Raw genomic sequence first — 24,977 nt, 5'->3', positions numbered from 1 at the left:
TTCCTCTTCTTGCATATTTATTCTCTAAGGTACCTTCACCACTCGCTTGTTAGAAATTTTTACATTGGCCTGAAATGCATGTTCGATACTTTTCTTGGTTGACTTGTTCAATCTAGCCTCATGTGCCAAAAGAAACCCCATTAATTCGTTAATTGAATAATTACTCATGTCCTTAGATTCCTCTATAACTATGACGACATGATCAAACTTTGGTGGCATACTTCGTAGGATTTTTTCTACTATCTTTTTATCATCAATTATTTCTCTGAATGTTCTCATTTGATTTACAGTAGTAGACATTCTAGAAAAAAAATCTTACACAGACTCATTTTCTTTCATTAGCAGGGTCTCAAAATCTCTATGAAGTGTTTGGAGTTTTACAGTTGTTACCTTACTATCTCCATGATAGGCTTCCTTCAAAATAGTTCATGCTTCATTCGACTTGGTGGCTGCTGCAATTCGAGGAAAAATACTTTCAGTCACAGCTTGCTGCAAAATGAGAAGGGCTTTGGCATCCCTTTTGTGAAACTCTTTTACTTTATGTGTTGCCTTTTTTGTTGCTTTTGAGCTTTGTATATTTACAAAACCATTTTTAACTAGATCCCAAAGATCTTGAAAGATGAAAAACGTCTTCATCTTAATACTCCAAAATTCATAGTTTTCTCCATTAAAAATGGGTACCAAGGCATGTGAAAGATTTATAGAGTTCAGATTTGTACTGTTAGACATCATGAATTACACCACGAAATTGCAAACCAACTTGAAGATTCGGCTTCAACAACGATCTTCGCAATGCTCAAACATGCTCAGCTCAATCGAACCTGACTCTGATACCAAACTTGTTGGAGTAAAACAAAGATGCACGGAGCAACACTACAAAAATATTAACTTAACAATAGAGAAATAAATACTAAAAACTTTTAACACAAGATAAAAATACAAAGTGAGAAACTACAACACGTACAGGCCACAAAACCTACTATTTATAGATAAAAACTTATAATTGCTTCTTCCTAATTAATAGGCACTACTCCATTATTCCTATTACTAACGCACGACTCTAGTAACTCACAAAATCTATTTCTTATTTTTGAAACCACACAGACACAACGTGGATTCCCAACCGACTCATACACCCACTAACCCATGACCTACGATTACTCTTCAGGTAACCTTCTTTGCATCATACTCTATCATCATTTTCACCGAAATGTGAATCACCTTATTTTTTTTTAGGGATTATAGTTGCAGTTGTCTCCTGCCTGGTGTTCTCTTTTCCCTTATCGCCATTTACCACCGGCGTCCATCAAATCGCCATTGGCCCACCACCATTGTCGGTTCAACATCACCATCAGCCCTTCACCATCGATGCCTTCTCATTTAACCCTTTTTCCTTTTTCTCTACACAAGAGTTTAGAGTTTATGGTTTCTAAGTTTAAATATAAAGGAAGAAAGGAAAGGAGGGCAGAGGAAATGGGTAGAAGAATCCTTGTAACAGAGATTTGGAGAGAGGATGGATTTGGGTGTGGACAAAGCTGTACTCGATCACCACCCTGTTTTTATCACACAGCCTGTGAGCTGTGGGGGCCCAACAACTGGTGGGTGGTGGCCCAACTAGAACCGCCATGCATCCTGGGACCCACCTACTCTTGTCTGGTAGGAGCAGCTAGTGCACGTCACCCTGTGTTTGGACGTTGCTGGTTCAAAATTTAATAGTATAGTTGTACAGCTGATAGGGGTCTGCCTAACACCAGCTTGCCTGTCAAAACAAAAAACAAAAACAAATGTTATCCGCCTCCAGACAAGCGGACATAATGTTGAATGTTAACTCTAAGTAAATCGCCTCAGCTGCTATTTTATTTTCCTGATGGCGTTTTCTTGGCCAAAGTGTAAGATTTAGGTCTATGATATTCAGTGACTCGGCACCAATTTTATATAGTTAAGATTAGTATGTTTTTGGAGGTATTGGGCGAATCAGGTTCAATCACACAAAGTCTGCCACTGCACCTGACCATCCTTCGTCTATGAGATACAGCCTATCAGCTGCCGGTCCCCAACAACAGTGAGATCACTTGTTAGTAGGGGTGGCAATTTCTGACACGACCCGCCAACCCGCCTCTTAGGCGGGTTCGGGTTGGGCTTAAGCCAACCCGTTTAATAAACGGGTCGACCCGCGTAACCCGTTTATTAAACAGGTCGGGTTCGGGTTGGGGGTATGCCAACCCGCCAACCCGGCTGACCCGTTTAATAAACGGGTTAGGCGGGTGGGTCAACCCGCCAACATGCCTACCTGCCAACCTGATCCGTCAACCCACCAACCTGAAAACCCGTTTACCCGACCCAGCCCATTTATTAAATGGGTTGGCGGGTCGTGTCGGGTTACCGGTTTATTAAACGGGTCGGGTTCGTGTTTGCCACAGCCGACCCGTTTAATAAACGGGTTCGGGTTGTGCTGACACGCCAACCCGACCCGATTGTCACCCCTACTTGTTAGTACTTAATGTAATTGCACCTGTCACACTGGCCGATGTGATTATGATTATTTTAGCTTTTTAATATATTTTATTTCTTTAAAAAAAGAGAATAGATAAAATCATACTGCTCCATTTCTCAATCATTCTTTGCTCCTATGGGCCAATATTAAAAAATACTAAAAATTTGAGTCTTCAAAAGACTTGATGAAGTGTTGCTTGAAAAGTGAAGGAATAATAATTTTGATAGGCAAAACACAAATAAACTTATCTCCATTTTGTCCAACCAGCATTAGTTCTATTAATGATATCTTTATCAAATCCATGATCTTATTCTATGAAGAGGACAAAGTAGTTAAGCTCGTCCGCCCTTAAATTTTCAGATAATTTACAGATAGGCACTCGACATATGATAAATTCATGTTTAGCTGCCTCAATTTTCAAATATTTAAGATAGGTGTATTCCTCGCTAATGGGCAGGCCAGGGGGCAGGGTTTTCCCAACGAAAAGGTTCCAATTGGGCTTTTGGCCTGGTCCGTCAATTGATGGGCTGGGCCGACCCGATCCATTAACGGGTGGTTGCCCACCCTCTCTCATCAAGGCAAATTTTCACAGAAAAACTTCTTGAAATCTCAATTAAGAATAATCAAATTGTCATGGAGCCGTTGAAATAAAAAAGAGAAAAAAGGGCAAAATAGTTCATTCCACACAAGTGACAGAAGCGACATGTAACTCAAGTTATGCAGATCTTTCCTATAACTGAAACCGACCCAAAGGATGCCTATTACACCCCGGATAACAGCTCCTTGACTGCATTTGAGCGGGACGCAAGGGATCAGACTCTTACATTTCAAAATCTGAGGACAGGGACTATTTTGTCCCCAGATCCATGCGCTATCAAATTCGGGACAATCAACCGAAAGATATATGGAGTGATTAAAAAATCCTACATGTTCCTTGTATTGACTAAATACTTACTGGGGGCCTACTTTAAACATTAACTAGCTAGTTTTCCAGAATTATATAAAAACATAATAGATAAGTTTTTTTTCATGAACTAGTTTTCTGGAATTAGATATTCCACAAGTTGCCTTACATTAAAAGGGTACATTAACTGACCCAAGGGATTGGGATGGGGCCTAGACCGTTTGACTGGCAGTCTAGGTTCAAATCTCATGGGCGTCACCTCCCTGCGTAAGCCGAAGTTTGGCGACTCCCTGTGGTCGAGCTAGAGGTAAGCCTTCAAAGTCTTATGCTGACATGGACAGAGACCGTAAGTTCGGCAGGCTGAGCCAGCGGGGCTAGGTCTCTGCGCCTGGATCGGTAAGAAAAAAAAAGGTACATTAACTAGTTTCCCTGCATTGCCTAAATACTCATAAAATATGTAACATACTTTTATTGTTTTTCATGAACTAGTTTTCCGGAATTACATATTCCACAAGTTGCTTTACATTAAAGGGGTACACAAAAGGTGGTGAACCATCAAAAGCAGCATCAGCAAGCAAACGAGCGGCAGCCTCTGTCGGGTGGTAAAGATCCCAAAAGATATGATCCCTTCGGTTGCTACAATATTGTGAAATTGGCAAACAGGGCACAATGGACCTTAGCTTCCCTAGCCCACAACAAGCAGCTTTAACCTCAACAAAACCTGCACACAATGTCCATAATAGAATGGTTAACAAAAGTAGCAACCTTCTCAATTTACATTTTTATCTTTCTAGCACAAAAAAAAAAAGTTGGGAAGTATAAGATTTTCACCATATAAAGATGGTCTTTCAATGAAGTCATGCACAAGAAGGTAAGTGTTGAAGAAAGAAAATTGGAAGTTCTTGAACTCTGCTTTCATACTCTGCAGGAGACCCATGACAGCTTCATTGTACCTTAAAGACCAGTAATTTGTCTCTTCATTGCAACCTTCTGTTTCATTCCTAGACCTTTCTTTAGGGCTGCATCCAATTGGTCCGACCCCCACTGCTACCATTTTAAGCGCCCCCAGATTGTATATCCTCTGCAAATCATGAAGGAACTTATCAAGAAACAATTGTTTCCAGTATGATCCAAAGTTAGCTCTAGTTTTTTTTTTTTTGTTAGGCCATGGGAAAATTGATTCCACTGGGCAGGCCTCTGTTCTGTAAAACACTTGAGATCCCCCCTGCCAACCCGGAAGTAGACCCAAATTTAACTTCGGCCTTGCACAAGGGATGCCCCCCATGGGTTTTGAACTCGTGATGTCCTGTCAACTTGGTAACATTCACAAGTTGCCCCTACCAGATAAGGGGAGACTTCGTGGGCCAAAGCCAGCTTTAAATGTTATTTAATTCATGTTAGACTCATTTCTAAGCTACAAAATTGGAAACTCTAGTGATCCAAGGTGTCGAGTCGGCAAAGAACTAGATTGGTTGGATTAAAGAATTACCTGTAGTTGGCCTTTGAGTGTGTCCACCAACAAGTCCATATATTGTTGAGGGGAATACTTGAGTTTGAGGGAAGAACTAGGCTTGAAGTATCCCAGTATGTCATTGCTTCCTATAACCACTGCAAAGAGTGATTTTGATAGATGTTTCTGGGCTTCGACGCTTCCTAGCTGTTGAACAAGCTCACTATATACGGTTGAGTAGTACTCAATCTGTTTATTAAGTGGTAGACTCTGTTCCTGGTCCAACAAGAGCAGATCGATGTTAGCTGGGGCGCCTCTTATGCAGCACCAGTAATGAAGCGTAGAGAAGTGTAAGAATTCGAGATTACAGAAAAGCGTATCATGATAATGGGAGGAAGGTCAGATGCTTACAAAAATTCCTACTGCTCGGCCATCCAGTATGCCTGCTCCTCCTGATGCAAAACTAACACCACCCATGATAGAGCTGCTGTTCTTTGCAATGTTTAGAGAAAGATAGGGTGGAGGAGTTTCTAAACCAAGCTTCTGAGCTGCAGGAAGAAATGAGTCAGTCGGATCTTTTGTCCTATTTCTTTGTTCTTGCTTTTGATTACTAAATAACAAATCTAAATCGAGAACTAACAGCTAACATAAAAAAATACTAAATTTTAAAAGAAAAACGCAAGTAAATACAAAACACAAGTTTGACTATCAAACAAAAGTGACTCATCAAATCAAGTTTGGGGGGGGAATTTGTCCGGAGGGTCTTCTCTTCTGTCTTGCATACATGAAATGAGAGGAGGGAATGTCAATTCAATATCAATGAAAATTGTTGATACTAAGGGAGCGTTTGATAGCGTGAATAAAATGTCGGACTGGACTTTTTTGTCTCGTATTGATGTGAGTCTTTGATACACGGGGACGTGCCTGGGTAGGGACCGACCTGTCGCTGCCTGGGCTGTGTCCTGTGTCCTGTGTTTGATACACAAGGACAAAATGCGCTGTGCAGGGCACGCAGTTGGATTTGGCGGGACGTGACAGGGGTGCAACAGGGGCGTTCAGGACAAACGCCACGCGTCCTGCCAGTGCAGCGTTTGTCCGGCGTATCAAATGTGCCCTATAGGTGCTATCAAACACATTAAAATTCCTTTACGGTTTTCCGTTTACAGGGATCAAATGGGCCCAAAATTAGTAAAAAAAGGACCCCTGGGGTTCAATTTTTTTTCCCAAAGGATTTGTTTTTGTGGACTTTTTGCACCGACTTTTTATCCGCGCCATCAAACGCAGTGGATCTTGTAAAACAGAAAATTATTTAAAAAAAAAAAAAAGCTAAAGATGTTCGTGGTTATTATTTTGATGAAATTGTTTGAAAATTAGGCCAACTCTGATCCTAGCCAACTGAAGGCACTCGCACATAACCTAAGCTCTTACATAGCCCACCAGTAAAAGGCACTCCCCCATCCAGTGGGAGTCCAAAGAGGGCAAAGTTCATGAACTCCTATTGAGAAAACTTTGGATTTCATGAACTGTGCAACGCTTTAGATTATGGTCATATGTGTGTGTGCGCGTATTCCAATGTGGAGAGAGAGAGAGAGAGAGAGAGAGAGAGAGAGAGACCCATGAAATCTGCAGAGTTCATGCCATTGCTGAACCTCCCAGTGGGTTTCTGACCAGGAAAGTCGATGCCATTGTGAGGGAAGTTGGCCTTGTCAAGTGCTAGCTTCAGGTAGTCATTGTTGCCCACATCAACCAGAGAGTCCCCAAACACGTATAGTGCAGTGACCTTCTGCTGAGCTTCTTCCACTGCTCCTTCACTGTAGTAGCCCCCAACCAAACTCATCAATATAAAGCACAACACCACCAACCTAAACAGAGACATGACTCTCTCTCGCTCTCTTCTCTCTAGATCTATGTGCACAATTGTGCGGGTATAAATAAAGCAAATGGTGCACCGTGTGGGCTCCAATTGGCAGAATCTCTGAGACCCGTTTCACATTGTGGAAAAGTAAATGACGCATCAACAGAACGGCATGGAGATCACACTGTTATCATAATTTGCTTTTTTTCTTATTGATGTATGCCACGAGATGCCAAAAGCCATAAATCATGGAATTTGTGAAAAGGACAATGTTGGATCTCATTTTACTAGAAACAGACGTGGCCAATGGGCTAACGATAGTGTGAACAGGTCCACTGCTAGGCAGGTGAAGTGGACCCAACAAAGGCAGTCTGGGACCCACACCTTCAAATTGGTCTCATGTCTTTCGCTTCACTTTAATCCCAAGACTGGATGCTTCAAGATCTCACATACTTGAGCAGAGAAGTGTTGCAGGACCAATTATTTTACCAAGGGCGTGTTTGGTTGTGCAGAAAAAAAAAATCAGTCAGATATTTCTTCACCGAAATGAGGTGGGCCCCATGCACGTATCGAATACGATGACAAACGAGAGCGGATCAGGTTCAAGGTATTGGGGAATAAAGCGGAAACAAACAAACGGATCTAGTCTTCCCCACAAGTGTGAATCGATGAAAACAATGTGATGATGACAGTAAGAGAAATAAAACAAACCAACAACAGAAACAAAAACAACACACAACGGTTTACGTGGTTCCCTCTTAACTGAGGTACGTCCATGGCGACCGATAGGTCAGCACCTTCCACTATCTTCTTGCAAAGATTACAAAGTGGTCAAAAGGCATAAGCTTACAAACACACGAGGTGTAACAAATAAACAAGATGATATACCTCACTAAAGAACAAGGAACAAATGATCTGAAGAACCAGCTTGACGAAGCTGTCCTGAAAGAAGTGTAGCAGCACTTCTTGCTCTTGTTCTCTCTCTGCACCTTTTTGGTGCCCTAAAAGTATTTTTCACACTCTCTTTCTAATGTTTTGCGTGCACCCGACAATGCACTATTTTTTCGCTCATCCATCCCTTAAGTAGAGGATGAGACCCGCAATAAATGCAAAAAAACTAAATGTCTTGCACAACTTACGAAGTACCAGGAGCGCCAATTGTTATTCCAGCAATACCCACAAATCACCATGCTGCGATGCCACAAATCGCTATCCAGCGATAACCACAAATCGTCATGCGGTGATGTCACGAACAGACTTCTAGCTGAAGCCACAAATCACTATCCAGCGATACTCCAAAACGTTGTCCTGCTGATAGTACAAATCGCTATTCTACGATACTCCAAATCACTATCCAGTGATACCACAAATCGTTGTCCGACTGACAGCACAAATCGTTATCCCGCGATAACCACAAATCGATATTCAGCGAATACGAAGTCGACTTACGCAGCTCCAAGCCCAAACTACAAATTGTTGATCCACAAACTCTGAACAGCTAAATCATAATTCAGCTGAGAGAACTTCTACAAATCGTTGTCCAGCGAATACGAAAATGTCATCAACAAAATCAGGCGACGTGCTTGGAGATTACAACGAATAGGGCTTGGAGTGCGGCGAAGAGTAATAAGGAGGGAAAACCCAACAATTCTCTCCCTTCCTGACTTATGTGGAAGCTTCTTTCATTCCTGCTAGGAATCGACACTTCTCATGCTTGTTCTTGGGCAATGACTTTGTCAGCATATCTGATGTATTGTCATCAGTATGCACTTTCTCCAGTTGCAGCAATTTTTTATTCAAGACTACCCGAATCCAGTGATATCGAACATTGATATGTTTTGATCTTGAATGAAACGAGAAATTCTTACTCAAGTGAATCGCACTCTGGCTATCACAGTGAAGAACATACACTTTTTGCTTCAAGCTCAACTCTTGCAAGAATTTCTTCACCCACAGCAATTTCTTTTTGGCTTCTGTAATAGCGATGAACTCAGCCTGTGTAGTGGAGAGAGCTATACATTTCTATAATTTTGACTGTCATGCAACTGCTCCCTCTGCAAAGGTAACCAAATACCCAGAAGTAGACTTTCTACTGTCTACATCACCAACCATATCAGAATTTGTGAACCCTTCAAAAATAGGTTCACCCTTTTCAAAGCACATACTCAACTTCCAAGTGCTCTGAAGATACCTGAGAATTCATTTCACTGTTGCTCATTGTTTCTTCCCCAGATTTGACAAAAATCGACTAACAACTTCAAAAAGCATGAGCTATGTCTGGTCGAGTACAGACCATAGCATACATCAATGAACCTACTGCCGAAGCATAGAGAATTTTCTACATCTCGATTCCTTCTTTATCATTTACAGGACATTGACTTGAGCTAAGTTTGAAATGATATGCGAGTGGATAATTAACAAGCTTTGCGTTGTCCATATTAAATCTCTCAAGAACCTTTCTGATATACTTCTCTTGCGATAACCAGATCAACCATGTGATTTGTCACGAACGATTCTCATCCCAAGAATCTGCTTTGCTGGACCTAAATCCTTCATGGCAAATGTCTCACTCTGCTCCAGCTTCAACTTGTTTATCATGTTGATGTCTTAGCACACAATCAGCATATCATCTACATAAAGCAAGAGAATGGTAAAATTATCATCTAAAAATTTCTTCACAAACACACAATGGTCTGTGGAGGTTCTTGAATATCCATGCTCAGTCATAAAGAAATCAAATTTCTTATACCACTGCCTTGGTGCTTGCTTTAATCCATATAAGCTCTTCTTCAGCTTGCAGACAAGGTGCCCTTTACTCTTGTCAAGGAAGCCCTCAAGTTGCTTCATATAAATTTCTTCTTTCAAGTCACCATGCAGAAATTCAGTCTTCACATCAAGTTGCTCAACTTCTAAATTCATGCTAGCAGCTATACCGAGCACAGTTTTGATGGAAGGCATCTTCACAATTGGTGAGAAGATCTCATCAAAATCAACTCCCTTCTTCTGAGCAAAACCTTTCACTATAAATCGTGCCTTGTACCTAGGCTGGGAGTTGTTGTCGTCAGTCTTCTGCTTGAAGACCCACTTGTTCGTCAACACCTTCGTCTCTTTAGGTGTCTTTACCAGATCAAAGGTGTGTTTCTCATGCAATGAATCCATATCTTCTTTCATTGCCTTAAGCCACTCAACTTGGTTTGAATCCTCCAAAGCTTCTTTAAAAGTTTCTGGCTCACCTTGATCTATAATTATCACATACTCATTTGATGAGTATTTCCTAGATGATTGTTTCTCCCTGGTAGACCTCCTTATCGGTGTCTGAGGAAATGGCTCTTGGGGTACTGACTCTCTCTCAATTTTTGTCTCAGCACTTCCTTCCTCTGCATCATCCTAAGGAGGTGGCATCTCCTCCACAGGATCCTGAACAGCCGGTGCATCAAGGGGATCTATATCAACAAGATCACCTTTACTGGACCCTGATGGCTCAGACTCACCAATATCTTCAATGGTCTGATCTTTCAAGAAGACGACATCTCGACTTCTGACCACCTTCTTATCAACAGGGTCATACAGTCTGTAGCCAAATTCCTCATGTCCATAGCCAAGGAATATGCACTGCTTGGCTTTTGGATCAAGCTTGGACCTCTCTTCCTTCGGAATGCGAACAAATGCTCTGCAGTCGAACACTCTCAAGTGTCCATAAGAAGATTCTTTCTCAACCCAAACTTTCTCTGAAACATCTCCTTTCGAGGGAATAGAAGGAGACAAGTTGATAAGATCAACGGTTGTCCTCATTGCCTCACCCTAGAAAGATCTTGGCAATTTAGAGTGGAACAACAAACATTTGACTCTCTCAAGAATGGTATGATTCATCCTCTCATCAACTTCATTCTATTGAGGTGTCATCCTCACAGTCCTTTCATGCTTAATGCCATGATTGGTGCAGTACTGATCAAATGGTCTGAGGTATTCATCGTCATTATTCGAGCAAACACACTTCAGCTGCCTCCATTTTCTCTTTTAGCCATGGCTTGAAAATGCTTGAACACCTCTAAAACTTGGTCTTTAGTTCTCAGAGTATAAGCCTAGACTTTCCTTGAGTGATCATTAATAAAAATCACAAAGTACAGTGCACTACCAAGTGTATTGACCTTCAAAGGTCTGCATACATCAGAATGTATAAGATCTAGAACATGAGATTTTCTAGATGCAATGCTTCTATGGAAAGAAACTCGATTTTGTTTACCATAGAAGCAATGGACACATAGTTCCAAAGGTGTACCAGATACACCTGCCAGGAGTTCTTTCTTGACCAAAACTTGCAGTCCTTTTTTGCTTATATGGTCGAGCCTTTTATGTCATATCTCTGTGGATGAACCAGTCTCCACAGCATTCACAACACTCTTGCAAATCTTCACTTGCAAAGTATAAAAAGAATATGCCTTTGTCCCTCTGGCTACCACCAAGGAACCCTTGGTTAGCTCCCACCTTTCATCACTAAAGGTGTTGTTGTAGCCCTCATCATCCAACTTTTCGGTAGAGATCAAATTTAGTCGGATGTTTGGTACATGTCTCACGTCTTTCAACAACAACTTGTAGCCAACGCTTGTTTTCAAGCAAATGTCGCCTATGCCAACAATCTTTGACACATCTTCATTTCTCATTCGAACATTTTTTAAATCACTTTGCAAATAGGAAGTAAAGAAATCAGCCCGTGAGGTAACATGAAACCAATTTCCAGAGTCAATCACCCAATCGGTCTCCTAACTGATCAAGTTTATGCTGGTGCCATCACAGATAACCATGAGCTCTTCTTCTGTGACTGCAGCGGTGACACCTTGCTTTTCTTCTAGGCTCTTCTCTCTACTCTGCTCCTTAAACTTGAGCTTCCTGCACTCCCTCTTTATATGCCTCTTCTTGTGGCAATAGTAACACTCGGCGTCTTTCCTTGAGCTCAAGTGTGAGTGGCCTCTGGATTTGTCGTGAAAGTGAGGAGTCTTGCTCTTACTTTTGCATCTTCTCCTCTTTTCAACTACAAACGCCTCAGAGGTAGAAGCAGCAGCTGATGACCTTCTTCTAGTCTCTTCATTCAGCAAGCTACTGGTAACTTGACTCATAGTTATTGTTCCATCAGGTGCAGAGTTACTAACAGTAACCATCAATGTTTCCCAACTCTCAGGAAGGGAACTAAGGAGCAACAAAGTTTGTAGCTCATCATCAAAAGTGATCTTCATTGTGGTCAACTGATTCACAATGCTTTTGATGTCGTTCAAATGCTCTGTGATAGAGCTACCCTATTTATATTTGAGTTTTACAAGCTTTCAAAATAGAAAAGTCTTATTCACTGCAGTTTTTCTGTCGTAAAGGCTTTCTAGTTTGGTCCAAAGATCATGCGCCGAAGTTTCTATAGAAACATGATGAAAGACAATGCCGTTTATCCACTGTCGAATAAAATTGACCGTCTTTCGGTCTAGTTTTCTCCATTCATCTTTTATCTCTTCCGGTTTGCCGTTGATACCATCAATGGGTCCATTCAAATCTTTGCAAACTAAGAGGTCTTCCATCTTAGTTTTTCCTGTCATTTAGTTTATGTCATTCAAACTGATCATACGCCCAACAACGTTGTTCTCCATGACTTCACACACAAATATACGAACCAAAGCTTTGATACCAGGTGTTGGGGAATAAAGCGGAAACAAACAAATGGATCGAGTCTTCTCTACAAGTGTGAATCGATAGAAACAATATGATGATGACAGTAGGAGAAATAAAACAAACCAACAGTGGAAACAAAAACAACATACAATGATTTATGTGGTTCCCTTTCAACTGAGGTATGTCAACGGCGATCGATAGGTCAGCACCTTCCACTATCTTCTTGTAAAGATTACAAAGTGGCCAAAAGGCATAAGCCTTATAAACACACAAGGTGTAACAAGTAAACAAGAAGATATACCTCACTAAAGAACAAGGAACAAATGATCTAAAGAACCAGCTTGACGAAGTTGTCCTGAAAGAAGTGTAGCAGCACTTCTTGCTCTTGTTGTCTCTTTGCAACCTTTCAATGCCCTAAAAGTGTTTCTCACACTCTCTCTCTAATGTTCTGCGTGCACCCAACGACACATTATTTTTTCGCTCATCCATCCCTTAAGTAGAGAATGAGACCCACAATAAATGTGAAAAGACTAAACGTCTTGTACAACTTACGAAGCGCTAGGAGCGCCAATTGCTATTCCAGCAATACTCACAAATCACCATGCTGCGATGCCACAAATCGCTATGCAGCGATGCCACAAATCGCCATGCATTGATGTCACGAATCGACTTTAAGCTGAAGCCACAAATCGCTATCCAGTGATACTCCAAAACGACTTCCAACTGAAGCCACAAATCGCTATCCAGCGATACCCCAAAACGACTTCCAACTGAAGTCACAAATCGCTATCCAGCGATACTCCAAAACGTTGTCCTGCTGACAGCACAAATCGCTATCCAGTGATACTCCAAAACGACTTCCAGCTGAAGCCATAAATCGCTATCCAGCGATACCCCAAAATGACTTCCAGCTGAAGCCACAAATCGCTATCCAGCGATACTCCAAAACGTTGTCCTGCTGACAGCACAATTCGCTATTCTGCGATACTCCAAATCACTATCCAGTGATACCACAAATCGTTGTCCGGTTGAAAGCACAAATCGCTATCTCGCGATAACCACAAATCGTTGTCCGGTTGAAAGCACAAATCGCTATCTCGCGATAACCACAAATCGCTATGCAGCGAATATGAAGTTGACTTACGCAACTCCAAGCCCAAACCACAAATCGTTGATCCACAAACTCTGAACAACTGAATTGTCATTCAGTTGAGAGAACTTCTACAAATCGTTGTCCAGCGAATAAGAAAACATCATTAATAAGATCAGGCGATGTGCTTGAAAGAGACTGCAACGAATAGGGTTTGGAGTGCGGCGAAGAGTAATAAGGAGGGAAAACCCAACACAAGGGACCTTGGACAGTTTTCTGTCCAAGATACCTTGGATGCCGTCCATCATCAAGATGAACTACATCCAAAAGCTGTTAAAAAGAATGTTCCCTACTTCGATGGGTCCCAGCAAAATTTTGGATGCTGTTGGCTTCGTAGATGAACAGCATCAAGGGTTGAAAATTGAACTGCTGAAATTTGCTTCGTAGATGAACAGCATCAAGGAGGACCAATAATGACATATGGAGAAGTAGTGCAAGTCATAGTTACCAGAAACGTACTGCAACCACAGAAGCTCGCTTACCAGGAAGCTCGCTTTAGAAATGGTAAACTGTACGTTTCTTTTATGAGAAGATAGCTTCTAAAAGACGGAAAGTTTGCTTCTTCTTGTATAAAATGAACTTCCTTGATGCTGGAAATGTCTTTGTCATGTCAGTAGAACTATACTCTTTTTAGTTTTTCTGTTTCCATTATAAAATCTATGTAATGAATATTTTTGACAAAAAGACTTAAGAAAACATGAGTTTTAGTTACTTTTTTAGGCCATTTTTTGCTTTTTCGCTTATTGTTTATTTGCATCACAACATGCTTTATAAACACTTCAACATTTCACATGTCTAGGCATTTCTAAAACACTCATTCATAGTGCCCACAAGGACTCTGCTCATCTGGTAGGGGCGACTTGTGAATGTTACTAACTTTACAGGACGGCACAAGTTCAAAATCCATGGGTGGCATCCCTTGCAGCAAGGTCAAAGCTGGGTGTAGTCCCTGTTGGGCAGGGGGGGAGGGGGGGGACATCAAAGGTTTTACCAACTGAAGGCAAACCAATATGCATCAGTGATGGGGAGTTTTTTTGCTTCGATATTATCCAAAAAAATAACTCCATGCATTCTTCACACCAGCTTCTTATTCTTGTGAGCAGGAGTGAAACCCATAAACAGGTGAATATATAATGCATTCTAGATGGATCGATGTAATCTTTACTAGCAATTTTGAATGAAAGTTGAACCAACAATTTCATAAACTACTTTCAATAACATAATTTATCATGAAAGAATCCTTATGGTTTTCACAATGAATTGAATGCTACTAAGGTCTAAGCTTTTCCAACACAAGGATTAGGTAAAAATTTGATAGCATGTCTAAGCTTTTCCAACACAAGGATTAGGCTTCATCCCCCAAACTTAAGGCATTAGCCTTATCTTGTCCTTAAAACCAGGGATTCGCCCATTTATTGCAATTCAAACCCATATCATATCTTTTAAAAGAATAATGAAGCCCCAAAAATCTTGTAAATATGACACAAGTTAAAAACCCACGGGTGGCATCCCTTGCCACCAAGTGGAAGCTGGTGTACTCTCCTGTGGGCAAGGAGGACCTCAAAGGGTTTTACCAAATGGAGGCCAGCCAATATGCAGTGGGTGATGAGGGATTTTCCCTTAGATTATCCAACAAACAAAAGCATGGTCTTAGATGATAATGCAGACTTAAATTCTTGATTCATATTCAGTTTGTCATGTTCAATCATTTTCCAATCTAATCTCATCAAATTTTACTTTTCATACCAGAAGAAAAGCAGCAAAGATCGGTGAGCCCCAATCAAATTTGACAAAAAAAATTGGTGTGGTTTTCTCTTGCATCTTGTAGAGCATGTGAGTCCTATAAACACTTTTCAAACTTTTGCCATATCTATACAAAGTGGTGTATAAGCTTTTAAAAGCGCGCACGCACACACACACAGTTTCAAATGTTAGAAAATGGAGCCCATGCCAACTAGTGATCCAACAAATTAAGACATCAACATGATAATGACTCATGTTCTCTGGCTACAGGTCACATGTCAGCGAATATGCATCTATTAAATGCTAGTTCCCAACTTTTCATGCTTTCACATTTGCTATTGAAGTCATTTTTGATCTTTGCTAGGAAACAAAATCAAGAAACAGATATCTGCACTAAATGGACCCATGGACCATGGTCATCCGGTCCCATAATCGTGGTCTCTTAACACGGTTGCGCATTCAGCGGGTCTGTATTGGGTCGGGGCCTGTCTGGCCCCAAGTCAGGCTTGGGTGTGATGCCCCTGGTATGGACAGGGCCTGGTTTATGTGGAGCTGCTGATGTGGCACGATGAATGGGAACAGATCCATTATATGATGTGCATGATACAACCCGACTCATGTTGGTTTCAGACCAGGTCTTATAGGGATGGGTTCTAGGTGGATCAGGTCTCAAACAGGCAGAGCCGGATCGAGCTTTATTGGGATTCTATTCTACTGCCACCCAGACCTCGCCCATTTACTAGTCGGGTCAGGTCGAGCTCAACACTTATCAAGCTTTGGGCTGCACAAGGCAGACAAAAACCAGCCCATCTCGATCGGGTCGGGCACCGACTAGCTACCCATCTGGTATCCAACCCAAGGAACTGAACCGACATGTCATCTAGTTCTGAAAACATAACTAGACAATTGTCTAACTCGGATGGAATTCTCATTTCCTACTTATGGTTAGATTCTCCTACCGATCTAAATAAGTTTACATCACTATTTGCTTATTTTGGTAAGGCTTATAAAATACATCAATATTGCTGCTTGAATTATATTCAGGTTCTTCTTGGCAAGATATACGGAAAGTCGAGACTTTATTCAATCTAAATTACTTATTAAATGAGCTTGGGTAAGAATCAAAATAGTAGCAAATTAATTGTCATTTATTAAACTTGGTTGCCAGAATATGCTTCCCAATAAAAGACAATGTGTCTCACTTTGACCTAATGTCTGTACTTCCCTACATGTTTGAAGAAACGTCCACAACTTTACACATGTAACTGGGGTGTCAACGGGCCTGGTTTACCCGGACCTGACCCGAACCAAACCCTATAGGGTCCGGATATGGTGATAAATAAGAAGACCCGGATCCAGACCCAAAGATCCGATTAATACATGGACTCGGGTATAGTTTGTGAAATATTATACCAGATTTGGACCGGACCTTGCGATTAAGACTTGTAATTTTTTAATGTAAAAATGATAAAAATATATAGTTTTACCGGGTATGGTCCGGGTTTGGTTCATGTAGTTCTTTTTGGGTCTAGGTATGGTTTTTCTTATAGTGGACCCGATTAGACCTGAGTCTGGACCCAATACCATACTCAAAAATCTGGTCCAAGTTTGGTTTCACCTGGGTCATGAGAACCAAAACCCAACCCGACCTGTTGACACTCCCTCTAACCATCTTCTTGCACCAAAGGGGGGGGGGGGGGGGGGGGTCTTCGCGTGGTTGGTAGTAGCTGTCAAGAGCATGTCTCTTTGTAGTGGGACGTTGCAGGTTCAAACCCCAGTGGTACCTTGAATAATAACTGGTAGGGGTCTTTCTAACCCCAGCTTGCCTTTTAAAAAAATAATCTTCTTGCAGTAAATTTCCTGCGTTGGTGTATGCCTATCTCAAAGTGAAGCAATTATTCTCTTGAAGCGATTAATTATTCACCTTTTATAGAGATGTCTATGCAAGAGGATGTTTTTCTTTCTAGTATAATACAACTTTTAACCTTTTCCAGCTCGCATACAACTACAAAGCTATGTGTCTGTCTTTTCTAGTGTGTTGCAAGTAGGGGTGTCAACGGGTCAGGTTTGACCCTGACCTAACCCATACCAAACCCTATAGGGTCAGGGTTTGGTGATAAATAAGAAACCTGATTACAATCCGGGTCGGAGCTGGGTATGGTTTGTGAAATTTTATACCAGACTCGAGCCCGACCCGAGTTCTCATTAAGATCTGCAATTTTTCAATGTAAAAATGATAAAAAAATATTATTGTACCAGGTCTTGTTCATGTAGTGCTTATAGGATCTGAGTATGATTTTTCTTATGGTAGGTCCGATTAAGCCCGGGTCTAGACCTAGTACCATCATCTCAAATTTGGTTTGAGTCGGGTTCCACCCAGGTCCCAACCAAACCCGACCCGTTGACACCCCTAGTTTCAAGTGATCTTACACCAATCTGTATTCTGTACAATGAGTCATTGATCTTTTTATCTGCTTTATAATCTCCAAGATAAAGTGAAGCAATCTGTGTGCCAGAGAGGCACAAATTGCGGTATTCCAGTGCATCATCTTCCTTTTTTGGACTACACTTTCAGAAAGTATCATGTGTGCAAACACTTAAACAGGCGAGAAAAGTGGAGAATAATAGATTTAGAGAACTCCTTGCTAACTCACAGATTTCATTTTCTGTCTTCGGTAGATATCCAAACCAGAGAATTTCAAAGACCATCACAAACATTAGCTAGTTTTTTTAAATATCTTGATTTTATCTCAAGTTTTTCCAAAACCGATATAATTCTGAAAGAAAAAACACGATATTTTCAAAATATCACCTTTTGTAAAATATCATGTTCTTATTACAATATTATTATCACATTACTAATACAACATTTATACTTTTATGTATTTAATATTTTTCTTATATTTGTATATATCTATCATATATTTTTAAATTTTAAATATATTTTCAAAATTAAAATAGACGGATATTTTGCAAGGTTTTTCCAAGAAAAAAACAAAATTTTAAGTTAGACTGAGATTTTTGTCAAGGAAATCCTGATAACAAGGTTTTTTCTTAATTACTATGATTTCAAATATCAATATAAAGAAATCAGATCTTGTGCCACCAAAGTGTTGTAGCTACAACCTATGTCACAGGGACATGCCATTTTGGCTGTCCCCAGTGACATGAGCGGACACACTTACATGAATACTGACATGTATGACATTATTTTAATATTTTATTATATTTTAAATGTATTTCGATAAAAAATAATTTTTTATTTTAAAATATTCAAAACTAGTTTTTTATTGATTAAAAGTTAAAAAAAATTGTGTCCCGAAATCCTACCTTTGAAAACAAGTGATTTTATTTTGAGAAAGTATTTCTTTCAAAACAGACATCTTTTTAAAATGTTGTGGGATCCTCGTTGGTACAAGGTCAAACTGTTCCTCCCCAAGTGGCGAAGGATAATCTCACCAAGGTTGAGACTTCTTGAAAAAATTGAGCTTTCAAATTTCCTTAAGCACATCTGGTGTAAGCCTAGAGTGGTGGACTCACTCACAAACAAAAGACAAGTGTGTGCAGTTAGTAAATAATAAGTGAAAAAAGTATTTCACAGGAAAACAGGGAAAGAGATACATGCTCAGGCTTAGCCCTCACTTGTTGGATAGGCAAAACCTCTACTTTCCACCACAAGTCGAAAATCCGATAGAGATTTGCCTCTTTTACAGGATATCCTATGTGGAAAAGGGCACTCCCAGTAGGAAAACCACCCTACTGTGCTAGGAAAAGAAATTCCTAAGCTATAGTAGCCAGCTTAAAAAAAATTCATCATTGGCAAAAGCAAACTATTCCTAGGAGATAGTAGAGGGATAAGCATTCTAGCCTTTTCTAGCTTGGTGGCCAACCAAGCAGAAAAACTAGCTAGGAAAGCTGGTAGCCTAAAAAGAAAATTAGAAATTTTACCTCATGGGAGACACTCCCAATTGACCAAAGCACTCAAGTGAGCTCACCCAAGCTCACAATATATGAAAAATGAACACAAAGGAGAGTATTTATAGTATTTTCTAGAAACAAGGTCGAGGGTCTATGCCATTTATACTTATTGAAGCAAATTAGGATTGCACCAGCCAGTATGGTTGATGAAGGGCTCTAGCCCTAGGTCGGGTTCAGATTGGGTCTGGATCCGATTTGGTCCATATTCAAAATGTCAGTGCCAGTTATATTGAATAGTTCAGGTCCAGATGGATTTAGATTCAATTTAGATCAAGTTTGGATCTGATCTGGGTCCAGATCCAAAAGGTCTATCCAATTATATTGATTGGTACAGGTTCAAATGAGTCTGGATCTAATCTGGGTTCAGATACAAAAGATTTATGCCAGTTATATTGATTAGTGTGGGTCCACATGGATCTGGATACAGTTTAGATCAGTTATGGATCTTATCCAAGTCCTGATCCAATAGGTATGCGCTTGTTATAGTATAACTAGCATAGGTCCAAATGGACCTAGATCTAGTTCGGGTCAATTCAGACATAGATGAAGCTTAGACTCGTTTTAACACGTTGCGGAAAAATGTGGATATCTTGAGATTTAAAAATTCATTTATAAAACTGTTTACAATGTTTAAAATCTAACATTCTTGGCTACAAATTCTCATTTGATCTTGAAACTAAATTTAACCGTTTGAAAAGTAAAAAAAATGCCCTACTTTCTAAACAAGTCATTTTTAATATTTAAAACCTTGTTTTTGTATATCTCTTCACCCTGATGTTTGATCGAAGTGAGTTTGATTCATTGAAAAGTTAAAAACCTCTACTTTTGATTTAAAGTGGTTGAAGATATTATTTTATGGGTTAAAGCTTGATAAAAATTGGATTTCTTTCAAAGTACCTGAAAACACCAAAAACTTTCAAAAATATATCTTGAAATGCATTTTATCTAATGGGATCTTTGAAATACCTTTTTGACAATATGTGAGTGCATCTTGATGATAAATGAGAGACTTTAAGAATTTCCTTCTTTTCTTAATATACTTTGTATTCTTGATGAATAAAGAAGTATAAATGGTTCACACCCAATCTCGAGGAATGTGAAAGAACACATCTCAATTTTTGATGAGTCATGGAATGACATGATGTTGGAAGCCAATGATCGAAGTTGGTTGGAAAAACCCAAAAAAAAATGGGTGTCAACTTTGTGGTAAGCAACACAAAGTGTTATAGTGAAACAAAATTATTACTCATAAAGATCCAATACATAAAAAAGGTATATTTTTAGATTGAACTAAACCTTTTTATTAGTATTACTTAGTTATAGTCAATCTGAGGCCCAATAGTGTTAGATTTGAATTGTGAATCCTAATTGATTTTTTTAAGCATACACACTTTCACTTTTAGTGATCATAGTGTAGTTACTCATATATAAAAGTCACACATTAAGAATTGTGTGTTATATTCAGTTTTATTAGTGCTCTAGAGACAAATCTTAAGTTTCATAGAAAGTGACATCTACCTTGAGACTCACATAGGTTAGTCCAACAAAAATGTAAACTTGTTTAAATCACCTTAGCCATTATGAGTTCAGTTTGAACTCAACCTTCAACTCACAAGTTTCGAGCACTTGACATCAAAAATTAAAAAATTTATAAGTGTTTTAACAAATAACTTAGTGTCTTAGTCTTTTCATTGAACCACTAAACTTGATTTAACCCATATCATATGGATGAGTTTCTATCATAGGTGTTTGATTGTTTTTATAGGCTTTAACCATGTTCCTCTCAATGTCAGATAATTTATTAAGAAAATTTTTTTGTCAATAGATATGTTCAGTTTTAGCAAGATTTCACAAGTCCAAATACTCTTTGCTTGAATAAACTTTTTATATAAATGTGTTTTAAACTTTACAAGTTTAGATTTCCACTATAAATATTCTTTGAGTGCTACACATAATTGCTTGACTAACAATCATAGATTTATAATTTATTTAGATCTCTATCAAGAGATTCTCAATCTTTTTTGCTTTTATACTAGCTAAAGCTAGTACTATCAACTCACATTGTTGAATAAGTCAGTTTGCTTCTTGAGTTCTCAAACAACTACTTTTGATCCAAAAGTAAATATTCATCCACTCGTGGACAATGATTCATATTTTTATTTCAATTTGCATTATTGTACCCTTCAAATACATTGGGTTTCCAATAAAAAATATCTCATAGTTTAGATTTTCTCTCAAATCCTTGAGGACTTGATAGATAATCGTCTTGAGTTAATGCTATATAAGCTCATTTTGCTCATGCAAAAGACTATATCTTGTCTCGTTTAATTCATGGCATTCTCACAAGCTCTAGTTTGAGATACTTCTTTAGGTGTTAATTGATAATTTAATATTAAGGTCAAATAGAGTTGCAACAAGCTTTCAATCATGATGAGTTTTTCTCAATATTTTTTCAACTTAGTGAGATTATGTCAATGCATAACCATTCTTATGTCTAATCAATTTAATATCAAGTTTAACATCAGCTAAACCCATGTTTTTCATTTTAAGATGAAAAAACATTTTGTATTATTTATGCACTTTAAAATATTGCTTATGATTAACAAGTCATACAAGCAAATGATCGTACCATTGCAATGCTTTTCTTGAAATATATTTCTTCGATAATATGATATTCTAATTTTACTAAATTGCAACAAGATCATGGTCAGAAGATTATATATTTTCTCAAAATCATTTCAAGGTATTGAGATTTTCCCAAAACATACTCTCAATTTAACTAAATATTAAATTAACCCATTCTTCAACTCCCATAAAGCTTTCAAAAAATATTTTTGTAAATTATGCCAAGGTCATCAAAACTCCATCAAGTTAAACACGCTTTCAACATTGACTCATAACCTTGATTTCCATCACTATGTATAAGTAGTGGGTCTCTTAGACGATTTTCTTCAAGGTTCAAATATAACATTTCTTGCTTTGGATTTTCACAACAAGTCAATTTAATTATTAACTCTATCATAAAATACACAATTCAATATAACATTTAAACATGGTGAGTTTTGAAAATAATGGTTACCCCCACGAGTTTTAGTATTTTTAAATCACTACCTTCAATACAAATTATATAAAAAAACAACTTTCCATGCTTTTCACATTTCGTATTAAAATCATTTTTGAGTTTTATCACATAAAATCACTAGGAAACAAATTCAAGAAACAGATATTTGCACTAAACGGACCCATGGACCATGGCCATCCAGTCCCATAATCATCTCTTAACCGGTTACCATGTGCAAATAAAAAGGACCGGATCAGGATGCATATGTTCCCATTCATCACGCCACATCATGCCATCCACGGTCCACATAAACCACGACCTGTCCAAAACGGGATCCCTCGAGGCATACGAATGCATAGTTCTCCATAGGGGCGGCCTCACTTGGGAACCACCAGGCCCGGCCCGGATATAGACCCGCTGAATGACCAACTCGACTCATGTTGGGTTCAGACCTTGTCTTATCAGGCTGGGTTCTAAGTGGGTCAGGTTGTAAACAAGCAGAGCCAGACCAGGCTTTGTCGGGATGCCATTCTATTGACACCCAGACCTACCTCACCCATTTACCAGTCAGGCCGGGTCGAGCCCAATGCTTATCAAGCTTTGGGCTGCACATGGCAGACAAAAACCAGCCCATCACAGGTTGGATACCCGACTATCTGTCTGGTACCCAACCCGAGAGGTCCACCCCTAGCTCTCTACCAGTGTTAGAATTCTGTCATGTCTATGTGGAACTGATCCAGCATGTCATCTAGTTTTGCGAACCATAAGTAAACAATTCGGATGGAATTCTCATTTTCTAATTATGATAATATTCTGTTACTGATTTAAAGAGAAATGTCATATCTAATTTAATAAATTTACATCCATATTTTTTACTTTGGTAGGGCTTATAAAATACATCAATATTTCTTTCGATTTATTACTCGAAGAAACAGCATTTGAGATCAAAGACCTGGTTGCCCTAGCTCAGCCTCCCAGAGGCATAAAACACTTAGGCTAGGACCCTCGCTCGCAGGGCCTATGCTCGGCGTCGGCTTGGGCAGGGGGTGACTCTTGCAGGAAGTGAACCCTGAATGCCCAGCTGACAGGCAAGGCCCAACCCCACTATGCCAACCCACATGTGGCTCATAAAATACATCAAATTTTTTTTTTTGAAAGGCAAGCTTGTGTTAGGCAGACCCCCACCAGTTATTATTCAACTTACCACTGGGGTTTGAACCTGCAACGTCCCACCACAAGAAGGTGTGCACTGACAGCCCCTACCAACCACGCTGAGCCCCCGTTAGTAAAATACATCTATATTGGTGCTTGGATTGTATTCAAGTTCTTCTTGGCAAGAGATACGGACGGGCAATATATAGTTAAGTGAAACTTTATCCGATCTAAATTACTGATTAAATGACCTCGGATCAGGTAGTAGCAAATTAATTTTTCCATTTATTAAACTTAGTTGTAAGAATATGCTTCCCAATAATGTAAAAATCACTAATACTAGCCAGAAGTTATGCCATGTCGAATCAGATATATTAATTTATTTATTAATGAGTTTAGTTCCTCACCCAGATAGTCTACGTTATTTCTAGACCGTAAGATTAGTGCTCCCCTTTTTTTCCACAGAGAAAAATGGGGTTAGTCAGACCCCTACCAGTTATACAACCACACCATTTGAGGTTTGAACTTGACACGTCCCAACACAAGGTAACGTGCACAAACTGCTCCTGCCAGACAAGCGGAGCCCCAGTTGGTGATTAGTGCTCCCAGTATTTGGTGGTTAAACACCTAACGAAAACTAGAGATGGACAAATTCATACTCACTTTTTTCGTAGGAAACTGTCTGGCTCAGACAACCTAAATAGCCTTGATCTCTGTGAAATTTATTCTATTATTGAAAATAAACATGAATTTTAGCTGAATTACAGCTCAGTTTTAAAACACATTTGTAAATGAATTTTCAAAAAAAAATTAGAACAGATGGATCAATTCACAAATTTAAAGCGAGATTATTAGCAAATGGTTTGAAACAAAAGTCTAAGGATTGATTATTTTGATACATGCTCATGTCTTTATAATCACTTCAATTAGAGTTAGTATTACCTTAGCTTTAGTTTCAAGCTTGAAATTAATTAAATGGATGTTAAAACTCCATTCTTAAATGATAATTTAGAATAAGAGATTTACATGGTACAACGGGAAGGTTTTGTAGTTCTTGATCAAGAAAAAAATTTGCAAATTGTCCGTATACAAATTAAAACAAGCAAAAAAACAATGGCATAGAAAATTTGACCAAGTAATTTTTAGTTATAAATTTAATATACTTGAATCTGAAAAATGTATTTACACTAAGGTTGATCATAAAAATATTGTCATAATTTGTTTATATGTAGATGATATGTTGATAGTAGTGTATGATGCATAAATGACACTAAGAAATTTTTGTCATTTAATTTTGGTATGAAAGATATGGGGGTTGTTGATGTGATTTTTAGAATCAAAATTGTTAGACATAGGCATGGATATGGTTTGAAATAATCACATTATATTAAAAAATTACTTCAAAATTTAATTGTTTCGATTGAAAGGTTGTTAATACTCCATTTGATCCCAATGTTAAATTATCTAAATACACGAAAAGATATGATAGCATTATTGGTAGTCTTATGTATGCTATGAATTAAACTATACTTGACATA

At 39.0% G+C, this 24,977-nt stretch overlaps 1 protein-coding gene across 1 annotated transcript; it reads right to left on the bottom strand.

Moving 5' to 3' along the window:
• Positions 1-3,852: 3,852 nt before the first annotated feature.
• LOC149844637 (GDSL esterase/lipase At5g55050-like) lies at positions 3,853-6,741 on the bottom strand. Its single transcript, XM_089997281.1, has 5 exons — positions 6,463-6,741; positions 5,260-5,396; positions 4,888-5,124; positions 4,230-4,479; positions 3,853-4,119 (listed from the first exon to the last, which is right to left on the bottom strand). The coding sequence occupies exons 1-5, from the start codon at positions 6,722-6,724 to the stop codon at positions 3,884-3,886; spliced, it is 1,122 nt and encodes a 373-aa protein (XP_089853407.1). The 5' UTR covers positions 6,725-6,741; the 3' UTR covers positions 3,853-3,883.
• Positions 6,742-24,977: the final 18,236 nt, after the last annotated feature.

The sequence above is a fragment of the Nuphar pumila genome, chromosome 2 (genome assembly GCF_984573655.1).
Source record: "Nuphar pumila chromosome 2, dmNupPumi1.hap1.1, whole genome shotgun sequence".
NCBI classification, from domain to species: domain Eukaryota; kingdom Viridiplantae; phylum Streptophyta; class Magnoliopsida; order Nymphaeales; family Nymphaeaceae; genus Nuphar; species Nuphar pumila.
This window is presented reverse-complemented; position numbering and strand designations above follow the sequence as displayed.

Excerpts from the sequence above, each read along its gene's own strand:
- LOC149844637 (XM_089997281.1), bottom strand. The coding sequence starts at position 6,724 with ATGTCTCTGTTTAGGTTGGTGGTGTTGTGCTTTATATTGATGAGTTTG. Across the intron at positions 5,397-6,462 it reads GAACTCTGCAGATTTCATGG|CTCAGAAGCTTGGTTTAGAA; the intron begins GTCTCTCTCTCT and ends TTCTTCCTGCAG. Across the intron at positions 5,125-5,259 it reads GCCGAGCAGTAGGAATTTTT|GAACAGAGTCTACCACTTAA; the intron begins GTAAGCATCTGA and ends TTGTTGGACCAG.